The following is a 15460-nucleotide window of genomic DNA, read 5'->3' as shown; positions in this document are numbered from 1 at the left end:
AAATGATGAGCTTCTTTCGGGGATGAGACATGACTGGCCTGTGGCTGTTCCATCTCCTGAACACCCGGATCTCAAAGTTCTTTAAATGGCAGGCCATCTAAACCAAGAGTCTTGCTGTCCATTCTGTACATGGCCCAGTAATTTGTGAGGCTGACATCTATTGCATATGCATAAATCCGCATGTACCACCTCTTCATGGGGGTGCAGTAGAGGTGGACCAGTATGTCACTCTTGTCAGTGCCCCCCATGTTGGCATTGTAGCTTTTGATGACAGCAGGGCAGCTTACCTGTTCCTTCCTCTTGGTGGCACTGCAGTACCAGTAGACTGGGGATATGGGCTCCACCCCCATGTTAGTTGACAGCAGAGTGACAACCCTATTGTCCTTCCACAGGAGGGCCAGGATCCCATCATCATCACTGGTGATGTAGTCATGCATACCATGAGGGTCAACTTTTTCCCCATATCCTTGATGGACTTCAGTGGAGGCTTGCCCATTCTGTTGTCCCTGGCTGTCCCTGTGTACCTGCCATTCTTGCCTTTGAGGTGTCGCACAATCTCCAGGCTGGTAAAAAAGTTGCCTGCAAAGATGTCTGTGGTGGAGGAGGACATGGTGTTGGCCAGGATGGACATGTGATTGGTGACACCCACGGATTGTTGTTCAGACACCATGGGGACATTGGGGCCTCCAATATATATTTTTGCCCTGGTAAAGCACTATGTCATGAACATGTGGCTCACTTCTGAAGGCAGTAACCAGGAGGCTGAACAGTGGCCGGACTTTGAAGAATCTGTCGTTGGTGCCAGTTCAAAAGTGATTTGCGATTAGTCATTATTGTGATGTATAACCTACTACTACCCATGATCAATCCCCTTATTTATTGTTTGAGAACAGAGGAGGTAAAAAAAAAAATTGAAGTAGTCTATTTCAATATAAACTATTTCAAGAGTTCACACTTACAAATAATCAGATAGCAAATAGTATGCGTATTTGGCGTGCTGTTCGAGGAGAGGGTTCCGAGCTCGGTATTTGGCCCGAACCTAGAGTATTCCCCCCATATCTATGGTTAGGAAAGTAACTAGGACAGTGTGAGGAAGATGGGGTGGTGGAGGGATGCTGAAAAACTGTCAATGAATATTGGTGAGTTGACTGGTTATTTATATAGTCTTTCACTTGTGCTGATTGAGTAGACATGGTGATTTCTGACTGCTGACAGCTGGTTAGAATGACATAATAATTGGATAGATCAATTGCTGATTGCTGACAGCTGGTTTAGAAAGGACATGATGATTTGGATAGATAATTTGAACGTGTTCCTTTCAAACTTTGTTAATAAAACATCATTTGGTATTCCTTTAGTGTTCTAATGCTTTATTGCTAAAGCTGGACAAACTGTATTCAAACTGTAGATCATATCCTCATATTACTAAACATAAAACAGATTCCAGTAGGTATTGGATATGAATTTGACAGTTTTACCCCGGTTTCACAGACAAGGCACTAAAATGCACATTTGAGCTGTTTTAACTGAAAGCAACTTGCACTGAAATATCTTAAAGGGTTAGTTCGCCCAAAAATGAAAATTGTATGTTTATCTGCTTACCCCCAGTGCACTCAACATGCAGGTGTCACACAAATGAAGATTTTTAACTCCAACCGCTGCTGTGTGTCAGTCATTAAATCATGCGAATTGTTAACAATTCTATGAAAGCAAAAAAAAAAACATCCTTAGACAGCGTGCACAAAAAACATGTTGCTCCTGACGACACATTGATGTGTTAAGACATGAACCGATCAGTTTCTGTAAGAAACCGAACAGTATTTATGTTATTTTTTTACCTCATATCCCGACGAGTCTCATCAAGTTTTCCCATTGGCTATTACTTCCGTCTGATAAGGTCAAACTGGCGCGTAGATCATAGATATATATTATGTAGATGACTCATTCGACCGATCCGCCCAGGCATTAAAGAGAAATCTATATATCTATGTGTTGTGTCCACTAGAGGGTGGAAAAGCACTGTTTTCAAAGAAAGATAGATTGTTCTGTGATCACAATAAATGTCTCATTGTTCCATGGTTGATTGGTTCCGCCTAGTTAAAGGAGTTAGGATTCTCTAGAGAGTGAGAGTAAACAAAGAGTTGTTCGCTGTATTTCTGGCCTGGTTTCCTCACTCTCCCAGGTGAACCGCCTATACCTTGATCTCGTTGGCTGCAGTCCTTTGAGACATATCTCAACGCAGCCAGCCTCACAGAAGTAAGTGTGGCACGAAAAAAAGCACTCCTTCAACACTGCCTGGGGGCAGACGGACAGCGAGTGTTCGGAACAATCAGCGACACCAGTGAAGCCCCTTATGAACAGTCCGCAAATGCCCTGGATGAACATTTCGCTACTGCACATTGTTTTGCTGCGGCGGTTCATATTCCGCTGGCGCCATCAACTGCCCAGTGAGTCCGTGCATCAGTATGTGGCCAATCTGAGAGGGCTAGCAAATTCTTCTAAATTTGGAAGGCTGCGCAATGAAATGATCCGTGATCAGCTGATTTAACACACCAATGATAACAAAATTAGAGAAACCCGCTGTTACAGCCGGACAACCTGACGCTATCTAGGGCAATAGCGGTAGCATTTCAAGTGGAAAGTGCTGCTGAATGTGTGGCTGCTCTCACCAGCCAAAATAAGTAAACTTACAGGCAAATGAAATTTATGAATACAAGTCCACAAGTTGAGCAGCCACACGACCGGGGGGCAGAAGCGGCTGCAGCCCCTGACTCTCTGATGCAACTCTCACAGCAACAACGTAGGCAAGCATATCAACAAAAGCCCTGCGCTAATTGCGGATCTCGTTCACATATCACCAGAGCCCAAAGCTGTCCAGCCCAGGGCCAGACAAGCCATAATTGTGGAAAACAAAATAATTTTGCTAGTGTATGCTGTTCAGCCCCAACTAGACCACAGACATGCACCAATCAGTCCCCACCTGCCATCATCCACACGTTCTTGGCAGCACCTGCAGATAGATATCTGCTGTGAGATTCGTGGGGTTCCCCACAATCAGCGATACCTGGTGGTAGCATATGACTTGCATTCAAAATGGCCAGAAATAACCACCACCGGCTCTGTCACCACTCAAGTAATTGTGAACTTTCTGGACCCACTGTAATAACCCGATTAATATTCCTCGGCCACACCCCACTCCACATTGCAAGCTGATGAGCTTCTGATTGAGATGTCTGGTTCCCCATATAAGGGATCCAGCATTTCATTGGGGCTCATTGGATGGTATGATGTTGATCGCCGCATCACAAGGCAGGCTGGAAGGTTTGGCTGTGCTGCCTCTTTCAGAAAGGGTAGCATTTAAAAAAAAAAAACTCGAGCCAGATCTAGAGCGGACAGCCATGCTTTCCCAGGCAGCTTTGAACATGAGGCTGGACTGGCATCCTCTACCTCGGCCCAAGTATTCAAGGCTGGGTGATTGGTTCCTGGGCATGATGCACGCTTTGGACTGCTACCGCCCCCAAAGCCATTCTTCCCGGAGATGCATGAGGAAGTGACCAGTTCCTGATGGGCATCTTTTACTGCCTGTAATCATTTTGGTGTGACCTTAGCCTTTACTACCCTCGATGGAGGCGAGGCTAAGGGCACCTGTCCAAAGCCTGTGGGTTCTCGTCCACTTTAGTGACAGAGGTCATCGGAGCTGTGGGTCAGGTCATGTCTACTTTGCATGCCATAGCCCTCCAACATTATACAAAAAAAGACATGCACAAGGGTGATTCTGACCCATGCAGGAAGTGTGCACTGCCATTGACTTTGCTTCAGAGTGACAAGGGTCACAGCACAGCCCCTAGATCAGGTGGTGTTCACTTTAGTGGTCCAAGAAGTGCCACCTTTGGCTGAGTTTGACACTTGAGCGAATCTGTTTCCTCGACTCCCCCAATTTCCTAGACCAGGCCTTTGGTGGCACGGTTGAGGACCTTGCCCAGCAGTTCTTAGCCACCCTGAAGTAGCCTGAGTAGTATAGGTGTGCTGACCAGGCAGCCAGCTGCTGTATTCGCACCATCACCAGCTCAGCTGCCTCAGCTTGCTGCCACTAAGGGTGCCCCTGCAGCTCCCATCCCTCCTGCTCAGCCCAGCAGCAGCCTTCACTCAGGCTGGAGCATGGAGGAGTTCGCAGCTAGGGGGTGCACCCCGTCTCGGCCCTGAGCCTGCTACAGGCAGGCTAAGCAGCACTCCTGAGATGGACAGATTGGAGTTAGGTGTCAGTTCTTCGAGGGATGGTAGTAGGACCACTCCTTTCCCCGGTGGAGGGCCGTGGTAGAATTCTTATTTTCCGCTGGCGTTACGGCTGGTGGTGTCTAATATTAGAACTGGCCTCCCTACCTCTGAGCCCCAGAGGGCACCTGTCAGATGAGACCCCTGTGGAACGCTAGTCCTTTCCTGGTCTCCTCTGTCAAGTCAAGGAATTCGACCCTGCCCACGTCTCAGGACGCTCCCATGCCTCCCTATATCTGGAACGGTCGTTCCGCTTCGCTGCCCCATTGTGGGTACACCTGCCTGCAGCCTGTTGAGATCACACACAAGACCTCTGCACTCCAGCACTTCAATCATGTCTGCTCACTTTACTGGTTGTTGCTCAATAAACATTATACTCACCATCTTTGTCTCCGTAGCTCTGTACCATAATACAAACAGGTCTGAATGAACCCTTCAAAATAAAGGTCATTAAATACTACAGCCGCATGCATCTTGCATACCCAGGCAGGTCAATAAGGGAAGTCACTTCCCCTGCCACACAATGGTGTTATACTGCTAATTGTATATGGTCTTAATAGAATATATCACTATTTTAACTTAGTGAATAGAATCTACAGCTATTTGCACTTGGTGAAAATAGCATCTATCGCTATTTGCGCTTAGTGTAAATAGCAATTATCTTTAAGAAAATATGATTAGTGCCATTCTAAGTAAATAGCTGCAAACCAGCCTAAAAAGTTAAATTTTGAAATTTTTAGGATGATTGTCATCTTAACAACAATCAGAGTGGTGCATAATCGAGAGTGACATTAAGGAAATGCAAATACTGGGGGAACAATTTGACCATTTCCAATTTATGTGGGAGACTACAGCCCTGGGAAACATAGAATCATGTTAATGAATTACTAATGCACTAACTAATTCAAAATCTGTCCAAGAAATTTGTATACCAGCTAGATACTACTTTACAGCTTTACTGTAGACCATGTCAAAAATTGTGGTCCCTCATTAGCATTCTTCCGAACATTTTAGGGATTATGGAGGTTTATTTCAAACCACAGCAAGACTCAAGCATGTTAGTGTTGTCAAAGAAATCCAACTGTTTTGCTTTAATGAAAAAAAAAAAAAAGATAACCATGCTGCAATGAGACAGAATAAAATCCAAACAACACGTCATCCTGTGGGGAGGTGTCTTTAGTTTTGGAAAGAGATGATATACAGTATCTTTGTCATTGTCAGATTAATGCACGGAGAGAAAGACATATTTTATTCATGTCATATCTGTGCCATATGCACAACATATTCTTTTTTGGTTATTTATGCATTAATAAAATTGGTGATTTAGTGAATCTTCTCCATTTGTTGGTCAGAGTCAAAATAATGCTATTATAATTTAATAGATTATGCTATTCATATCTAAATAGTTTCCACAGAGGTATGTATGTGAATTATAGCTTATCGATATATTCTGTACTTTATAAAGATTGTAATTGTTCAAAATGTTTATATGTTGTTTTAGTTTGCCTTGACAGTCAAATACCATTATTTTGCATTCTTGTTGTATGAGATTATTGTGAATGTGAAGCGGTATAGAGTCATGATCTACAATAATGTCACTGTCTTTACTGAATTCTACCTGCTGGGATTTCCAGGACTCCATTCACAGTATTATGGAGCTGTAGGAACCCTTTTGTTATTTATCTACTTGACACTGGCAGGAGGAAATATCTTTATTATAACATTCATTGCTTATGAGAGAAGTCTTCAGAAACCCACCTATTTAATCTTCTGTAATCTTGCTGTGAGTGATCTTGCTTTTGGAACGGTTACGCTGCCTAAAGCCATTGCAAAATACTTTTTCAATAGCAGTGAGATAGAATTTTATAGTTGCTTTGTGCAGATGTTTTTTGTTCACTACTTAGGGACTATTAACTCTTTCCTAATGTTATTAATGGCAGTTGATCGGTTTGTTGCAGTGTGTAACCCACTGAGATACTGTGTCCTTATTACAAACAAAACTATTTTCATTGCATGTGGAATGATTTGGACAATCTGTATATCGTGGCTGTCAGTCGTTGTTTTTCATGCCTTCGATGAGCCCTTCTGCAATTCTAATATAATAACCCAAAATTACTGTGACCAAACTTCACTTATTAATCTGTCGTGTAGAGATGTAAGGCAGAAAAAGTTTTTTTCATTTTCATGTGCTATGTTTGTTCTTTTGGGCCCTTTAATTTTTATTATATTTTCTTTTATTGCCATAATCACATCTGTTTTCAAAATCTCAGACATCCAGGCCCGATATAAAACGTTCTCAACTTGCACTCCTCAGCTTCTTATCATTTGTCTGTACTATGTGCCCAGATGTGTTGTTTATGTGCGTGATGTGACAGCTGCATTGACTCCTGACATTCGGGTTATGTTAATTATGTGGTACAGTCTGCTGCCACCTGTTGTCAATCCGATGATATACTGCTTCAGAACCAAAGAGATCAAAGAAGCATTAAAGAAAAAAATTAGAGATAGGAAAGTAAGCATGCAAATATGAATGGAGAAAACCTTTGAAAACATATATATATATATATATATATATATATATATATATATATATATATATATATATATATATATATATATATATATATATATATATATATATATATATATATATATATATTGAAACATAATACATGTACTTATATCTATGTTATGTTGCCTGTGTTAGTCCTTTTTTAACAGAATAAAATACATATTTGTGAAATTATTTGATTTAATAAAATATGCAATATGTCATTTTAATTTTCCTGATGAATAAACTAATTAATTAAATAAGTATATTGTATTGCCCTGTAAATGAGCATAAAAATACATAAAACATTTATATTTTTGGGCATAAGGTTTAGCAAATATTTATTTACTTGACTTGTAATAAGTTTTCTTTATGTCTGTGTCCTCCTGTTATCATTGAGATATTCCAAACCATTTTTGAATGGTACAGTGTAGTTATAATTTATATTTATTCAAAAGGTGAATTTGCCTTAAATAACAGGAAATTCATCTTAAATGTTCAAGCCATTATCTGGTATTATAAAGCACAATTAAACATTTAGAAAGTAATTTTACTCATAGATGAGGGGTGAAAATCTGAAAATTGAAATTAACTAATAATAATCATTAATAACCAATGGGATTTCTTATACTGCTTGTGATATGCAATAAAGTGTAGGCCTACTGATTCTGTAAATACATTCTTCTGTCATGTGAAGTGCATATATGCATTTAACAGGGACACATTAAATATATGTAACTCTATGACTTTTATTAAACATGAGATAACATTCACCATCATTTCCTCATATTCTCTGATTCAATCAATGCAGAAAGTGCTGAAATTCGTAGATGAGTGCCAGAGTTCCCCTGTGTCTTTGTTCACAAACTCTTATTTTAATATTGCATGTGTTCAGTTCCTGTGTTCTTGGTTACCATTATGCATTATTACCTATTCACTGTTGTCTTACACATCATCCTGTGGCTTTATACCCTTGGTTACCTTGTGTTCTTTGTCTTGTGTTAACGTTCAGGCTGGTGTCTCTCATTACTGTTCTGTTACTGTTCCATTCCATAAAAACTTGTTACTGTGTGTTTATTAAATGGGATTTCATCATTCTTCTGTGTCAAACCTCTTGAATCTGGATTAACATGTCCAGCCAGCTCGTGACAACAAGATGGAAGAGAAAGTGGAGAAGTGAAAGAAATGCCAAATCCTCCTCCACTGAAAATTTCCTGTGATTGTGTGAAAAATGATTGTGTAGCCTACATAACTAGACTGTGAGACCATTTAAAGGCCTTTGCAGGTGTTTTGAGTTAATTAGCTGATTAGAGTGTGGCACGAGGTTTCTTCAATATTGAACCATTTCACAATATTCTAATTTTCTAAGATACTGAATTATATTCACTTGAATAAGTCTCACTTTTTTAATGGAATTAGCTAAATAAAGCAACTTTTTGATGATATTCTAATTATATGACCAGCACCTGTATATTTATCCATTATCATACACTTCTTACTACATTATAAGTAAGTAATAACATTACTTTGGAAAATTAGTTCTCATGTACCCCACCGGGAATAACCTTATCTCAGCAAGTCCTTCTGACATCTGTCTTTGCGGCTCTGATGTCACTGTAGTGGTTAAACATGAGCTAACTTTGCTCCTTGGGAAAATATGCCCTGGCTAAGTTTATTAACTTTATATTTTTTTATTTAACTTTAATGCTGTACAAGAGTGTTGCATTTAAAGATTTGGTTACACTTTATTTCGATAGTCCACTTTAAACATTCTACTAACTGTGCAACTACATGTCAACTAACTTTTTATTAGAGGACTTTTTCTTGCGGGTAGTCAGAACTATTGTGTAATTGGTCAGAGATTTAAAGTGGGTGTGGTTAATGCGGAGAAACGCAAATTATCAGCACCTGCTTTTCTCGTGAAGTATGGAATGTACTGCCTGAACAAACTTTGTTCTTGTTCTTGCCACCTCGAGAAAACGAACAAATGTATTTGTTCTTGCAGAGCATGTTCCAAGCTTTAGTAGACTGCCAGTAGACTGGTAGGTTATGGTTAGGTGTTAGGGTTCGGGTTCGGGTTAGTAGAATAAGTTGAATTGTAATTGCCAAGTTACTTATAGTCAGTACAATGTCTGTTGGGGGACCAACAAAATCAAGTTTTAGTAAATATTAATCAGACAGTCTACAAATACTCTTATGACAGTTAGTTGACATGTTTGTTGCAAAGTTACTTATAGTTAGTAAAATGTCTAAAGTGGACTATCAATATAAAGTGTTACCGAAGATTTTACTCAATTTATTTGTGTTTTATTGTACAAACTTTTTATATTGGTCCAGTATCATGTTTGTTTCATGACTATTGTTGTTCATTAAATATTAATGAACAATTAAATAATATTTTAGAAAAATATTAAATATTGATGTACCTGGTATTGAGAAAGAATAGTAAGGATTTTTCAGCGACTTTAAATTGTTGTGCCAGTTAGTGGTGGCAAGGGACTGTCTTCATGGTATGAAAGCACCCATCCCAAGGGGGGTGTATATCCCTACTTTAAAACTCTAAATAGTTGAGGTACTATGGGGTAAACGAAACAGAGCAGCCCTTCTGAGGACCACCCACCATTATTCTGAATACCTTGCATCGAGCCTAAAGAGGCATCGTCTAGATGTAGACATATAGCCCTAATTACTGGCCATTTAAATTAATTATACATAAAAATAATAATTGGAGAGGGTGGTAATAAGTGCATGGAACACATTGCATGCATTTTGCCCATCACAACACATCCCATTTACCATTTTCACACTGATAGTAACTTATCCACAGTGGAGCAAACAATCTTTAGACCAGAGGTCTTTAACTCTGCTCTTAAGGACCCACTGTCCTGCAGAGTTTTGCACCAACTCTAATCAAAGACAGCGGAAGCTAATCAAGCTCTTCAGAATCAAGATTCAGGATTGAAGACCTCTGCTTTAGACCCTAACCAATGGGTAGGAAATTACCCTGGAGAAGGGACCCGTTTAAAAAATCTGAGTTGAGTGACTGTCCTAGGCAGCAAGAGAGAAATGTCAAAGGCAACTTTTGGTATGTCAGTCCTCCTACTTACAGACCCACTGAAAAATGACACTCCACTTGAGGGGCAGGTGAATGGAGCAGGACATACAACTAGGGGTGTCACGATTCTTCAAGTCCTTCATTCGATTACATTTTCGATTCTAAGGTTACGGTTCAATTAGATTCTTGATTTTTACTTTTATTTTTTTAAAGCACGGTTTCAACGCAATTTTTAGAATAGACTTTTATGCAATATAATACCTGACCTTTGTTCGCAATGTACGACATTACATTGTCAAATTTAAAACATTTATTAACAACATAATGTAACAACTCATATCTTCAGTCATTTGAAAACTTAAAGGGGGGGTGAAATGCTGTTTCATGCATACTGATCTTTTTACACTGTTAAAGACTTGGAATCCCATACTAAACATAGACAAAGTTTCAAAAGTTAAGGTGGACGTTTGATGGGAGTATTTCTTTGTCAAAAATACTACTTCCGGTTAGTCATAAGTTTCGGCAAGTTTTTTGAGATCATGCGTCCCCTTTGACGTTAACGGGGGCGGAATTTCCTTGTATGGGCCTTACGGACAATTCTACCGGAAGCGCGTGAGAGAGAGCGAGGGAGAGAGCGAAAGCAACAGGCTACGCCCATCAAAGCGCTGGCTTGTAGGATGCTAAACAGGTGATATAACCAGTAGCTACTGACTTACCCACTGATAGGCCGGCGCTCGGCTTTTTTCGGAAAGACTCGGAACAGCGCATCTTTCTTATATAATTATAAAAAAAATAAAGACTTTTCGGAGATATGCAGGATGCAATGCTACTCTATAGGTACTCAAGATTGACATGACACTGACTGAAACTGAGTGTTTCACCCCCCCTTTAAAGGGATCCCCTGGTGTTGAGACTTGTATGGCTTAATGTAACATAAATGATGTCTCTTACTGAATTATGTAGTAGAAAACCCATGAAAGATCTACGTTATTTTAAAAATCGATTTTATATTTGGACCATGGGCGGCGCCATTTTGTTTGCGTTCTAGGTTGATGACGTAGAGTGGTTGAACTCCTCAATCAGCTGGCATTACCCGTAGCTATTTTTACCACAACGCAACTCGAAAATTGTTTCAGAGTTAAACAAAACCAATGAATTCCTTTGTAATTATACTTAAAACACACTCAAACATACATGTGCACACAAACTCACCTACACAAGTCACAAACAGATCGGCGGGCGCGCACACGACAGGCTCTGTTTCAATCGAGATGTTGGGCTGCTCAGTCTCCACGACAGGGGCTGAATCTGAAATCGACCCTATACCCTTAAATAGGGCATTATTTGAAGGGACGGACATTTGTAGTGTTGTCCGACACCATAGTGGACATGTTCGAGTGCAGTCATTCAGTCTCACGTTCACCGCAATAACGAGTGTACAGCCGATTTACAAACAGCTGTCCGACTTCACGCACTCAAACATACATGTGCACACAAACTCTCTCTCTCACACAGACTCACACACACCCCAACAGATCGGCGCGAACACACACACACACACACACACACACACACACACCCCAACAGATCGGCGCGAACACACACACACCCCAACAGATCGGCGCGAACACACACACACACGCATGCACTGCGTGCGCGCATACATAACCCTCAATCTATTCCCTGTGTTGATATCCTAGATAGACTGTTGATAGTAGATTAACTGTAATGCCTATGTGACCAGCAGAGGGAAATATCTAGGTAGGACGATGGGATAAAGTAACGTGAGGAAGAGAGGCAGGATGTTTTGGTGATGATGCATGCGATTGAGACAGAGCAGTCTGTCGCTGACCTAGGTGTGTGCGCGCCCGCCGATCTGTTTGTGACTTGTGTAGGTGAGTTTGTGTGCACATGTATGTTTGAGTGTGTTTTAAGTTCAATTACAAAGCAATTCATTGGTTTTGTTTAACTCTGAAACAATTTTCGAGTTGCGTTGTGGTAAAAAATAGCTACGGGTAACGCCAGCTGATTGAGGAGTTCAACCACTCTACGTCATCAACCTAGAACGCAAACAAAATGGCGCCGCCCATGGTCCAAATATAAAATCGATTTTTTAAATAACGTAGATCTTTCATGGGTTTTCTACCACATAATTCAGTAAGAGACATCATTTATGTTATATTAAGCCATACAAGTCTCAACACCATGGGATCCCTTTAAGAAAAATAACCTTCCTTCTAGTTTCTTGTTCTCTTCTTCAGAGAAGATTACATTCAAGTTCAAAACAAAAAGAACAAAACCAATAAAATGTAATGTCCTGTGACATGAAGCTCTGCTTTGCTCTGAAGATCAAGCAATCTGTTAGCCCAGAAATCTAGACGCACACTAGCGGCAGCAAATCTAATCTGCCGTGAGTATAGTCTAGCACATCTGAGCTGTAAAAACCAAACTCTGGTCAGGCCTATCACATTGTGTATAGAGTCAGTGGACGTGCCTTAACATAAGGTAGGCCAGGTTGCGTTTGCATGCTACTAGTAAACACAGAGGCTGGCGAACGGCAGTCTTTCGAATCAGCTTTGACCGCGACTCTGGAAGACTTGGAGTAAAGCTTTTCTCTGAGAAAAGAACAAAAAACGGCACTGAAGTCATTCTTAAGAGAGGAAGATGTGTTCTGAGTTTTGTCGACCGGATACGGCAAAAGTTTAATCTGTCAACTTGCTTCTCTTCACCTTTGTTGCTCTGGTTGGCTGTAGCTCTATCCTATTGCGGGGGGAGTTTGAAAGACAACCATTTATCCCGCCCCTCGGATTGAGCCCTGTCAGTGGTGAGTTTCCGGACCAAACATCTTGATGTGGGTCTGGCTTGTCAGGCTAGCAATCTGTAGTCAAGGCAACTAAATGTGCGCTGCTCAGACCTTCAATAACTTTCTCTTACATTATTGACATGGAGGGAATCACCGTAGCTGTGAGATGCGTTTTTCTTGGGATTTTGTAGCGTCAATGGGTCCTAGAATTCTAATTAAATGCCTAAATACACATTTACTCTTATTTTGAAATGCATGCGCCTTACTATTGTAGTTGCAGGATGCACATTCAAGTTCAGATGAGGGAGATAAAATAAGCATTGTTACAACCGTCTAAGACATATAACTATATAAACGTCATAAAGTAAACATTGTCACTATTCATCAGCATTTTGTTCATAAACAATTGCCTTGCATAAACGTGCATTATTCATTTAATGAACCGTTCTGAAGCACTGTATTGGAGATGTGTGAGCCTGTAGAAGCGCAATAGTCCCGTGTTTCCCCCCTATGGTTTCCCCGTGGTTAGATCCGCACGTTCCAATTCAAATGTGCCATCTTTTGCACAGGAAATCACTACTGACTTGATCTCTTCCCTAATCGTCCCTCCTAACATGATTTTCATCAAAGTTTTTGTCATCCAACACTAGTTTTATTTAATTATCATTTAGTTTTTTTCTGTGAAAAAGGTTGTTGCGCCCAGCCCCCTGTCTGATGCGTTGGTCTGCAACAGAAAAGGGAGAGAAAAGTCAGGGGAGTGTAATAGCGGCCCACCACACAGAGCAGCCTTAACCTGGGTGAAGGCCTGCTGGCACGGCTCCATCCACTGGACCGTATCTGGTACCCCCTTTCTAGTTAGGTCAGTCAGGTCAATAATTAGGTATGAACCGTCTATAATATTCCGCCAGCCCCAAGAACTGCCTCACCTCCTTTTTGGTCTTGGGCCGCGGACAGGTCGCAATCGCGGCAGTCTTATCAATTTGGGGACGCACCTGCCCATGGCCCAAGTGGAAGCCCAGATACCTTACTTCCACCCGCCCAATTGCACACTTCTTCGGGTTGGCCCTGAGGCCCGCTCCCCTCAGCGACCTCAGGACCGCCCTTACATGCTGCATATGCCGCTGCCAATCGTTACTGAATATCACGATATCATCCAGGTAGGCAGCATCCGCACATAACGACCCCAATAAAACCGCAAATGCGGGCCAATTTGTCCCCAAGATTATCGGATGCCGGAGGTGAGGACTAACCGCCACCTCTACACTATGATTTTCTCCCCTGAACTGAATTGTAAATTGAATTGTACTGAATTGTAATTGGGAAAACCGGTATTCCACCACATCCCCGTGCACACACCGCACCTTAACCACGCGGCTTGTATCCAATGCCCCCGGTTGCATCAGGCTTTGATGGATAGAGGTTTGGTTACATCCTGAATCCACCAAGGCCTGATATGTACCCCCCTTGACACTCACAGTTATTTGGTACTCTCCAGCTTGATCGGGGTTGGCCTGGGGGACGTCCGGGACCCGGATCATTGTCCCAATCTCCATCACTGGACACCTGTCAACGAAATGGTCCGGGTTCCCGCAACGCCAGCAGGCCAACCCATGCCTACCCGCCGCTCCAGTGGCAGGGAATGGGTTGGAGAACGGGCGGCGAGAGCGGAGCCCCGGAAGCACTACCCCCCCGACCCTATAAACCCCGCCCCCCGCCCCGGATAGTAGGGGGATCAAGCACACCGACCACTGCGCACGGGGCCACCCGCAGGCCTCCGCCGACTTCTGGAACAACTCCAGGAAGGCCTCGGGATCGTCTTGTGGCCCCATTTTGTGTAACGGCACGTGAACCGGTGCGCTGGCCTGCCCGGCGGCCTCGGTGCGAGCTTCCCGGTCGAGCCAGCTCCGGAATCTCTCGCGGTCCTCCTGCTGGCCTTGGACAATGTCTTGGAACCGCCTTTCTTGGTCGGTCCAATGGTCCAGCAGGGCTTGGTGTTGCTCGCGGTGTATGACCGCGAGGGATGAGATGATGTCCGCAAGAGATGAGATGATTTTGCATAGCGGCGGCGCGGTCCTGCTTCCTTCCCGGGTTTCAGCACCAGTGTAACGAAGTTCGTGGATGGGAAGGAAGAGGACACGGGGTTCGGCTGGACTGCTGACGTCTTTTATTATGTATTAACTCAAATCACAATGTCCAAACTTCAGTGTGTGTTCCTCTCATAAACTCAGGTTTCACTTCCGGGTTGCGGCACTTCCGGTATCCGGGTACTCAGTCTCTCAGGGTGCGTCAGCAGTCCGTCTCTCTCTCCCCTGCTTCCGTTTCTCCAGGCGTTTTGTACTCTCTCTGCGCCCATTACTGAAACGAGATACAGGTGTTAACAATCTGCGTCTAACCCACTCACTTACCGTTCGTCCCGCGGCTCTCTCTCCCGCTGCAGACCTCGCTGAACCACGCCCCCCTTGCCACAATCATGTCTTTCCAGATGTGTAAGCTGCCCATGCCACACACACTCATGCAACCCCGTACCATCAGAGATGCAGGCTTCTGAACTGAGCGCTGATAACACCTTGGGTTGTCCTTGTCTTCTTTAGTCTGGATGACATGGCATCCCAATTTTCTGACCACAGACATATTTTCCACTTTGCTATAGTCCATTTTAAATCTTGGCCTAGAGAATTTTGAGTCTTGGCCCAGAGAAAACGCCTGCGATTCTGGATCATGTTTAGATATCGCTTCTTTTTTGACCTATAGTTTTAGCTGACAACAGTGAAATGCATGT

General features: G+C 42.4%; 1 protein-coding gene across 1 annotated transcript; it reads left to right on the top strand.

Moving 5' to 3' along the window:
- Positions 1 to 5851: 5851 nt before the first annotated feature.
- Positions 5852 to 6802, top strand: LOC137085121 (olfactory receptor 1500-like). The gene has a single exon (XM_067451683.1). It carries the CDS (start codon positions 5852 to 5854, stop codon positions 6800 to 6802), a length of 951 nt encoding a protein of 316 aa, XP_067307784.1.
- Positions 6803 to 15460: the final 8658 nt, after the last annotated feature.

Source organism: Pseudorasbora parva, chromosome 8, assembly GCF_024679245.1.
Source record: "Pseudorasbora parva isolate DD20220531a chromosome 8, ASM2467924v1, whole genome shotgun sequence".
Classification (NCBI taxonomy): Eukaryota; Metazoa; Chordata; class Actinopteri; order Cypriniformes; family Gobionidae; genus Pseudorasbora; species Pseudorasbora parva.
The sequence above is the reverse complement of the archived record's forward strand: the minus strand, read 5'-3'. Positions and strand labels throughout refer to the sequence as shown.

Coding starts and splice junctions, on each gene's coding strand:
- LOC137085121 (XM_067451683.1), top strand. CDS start 5,852: ATGATCTACAATAATGTCACTGTCTTTACTGAATTCTACCTGCTGGGA.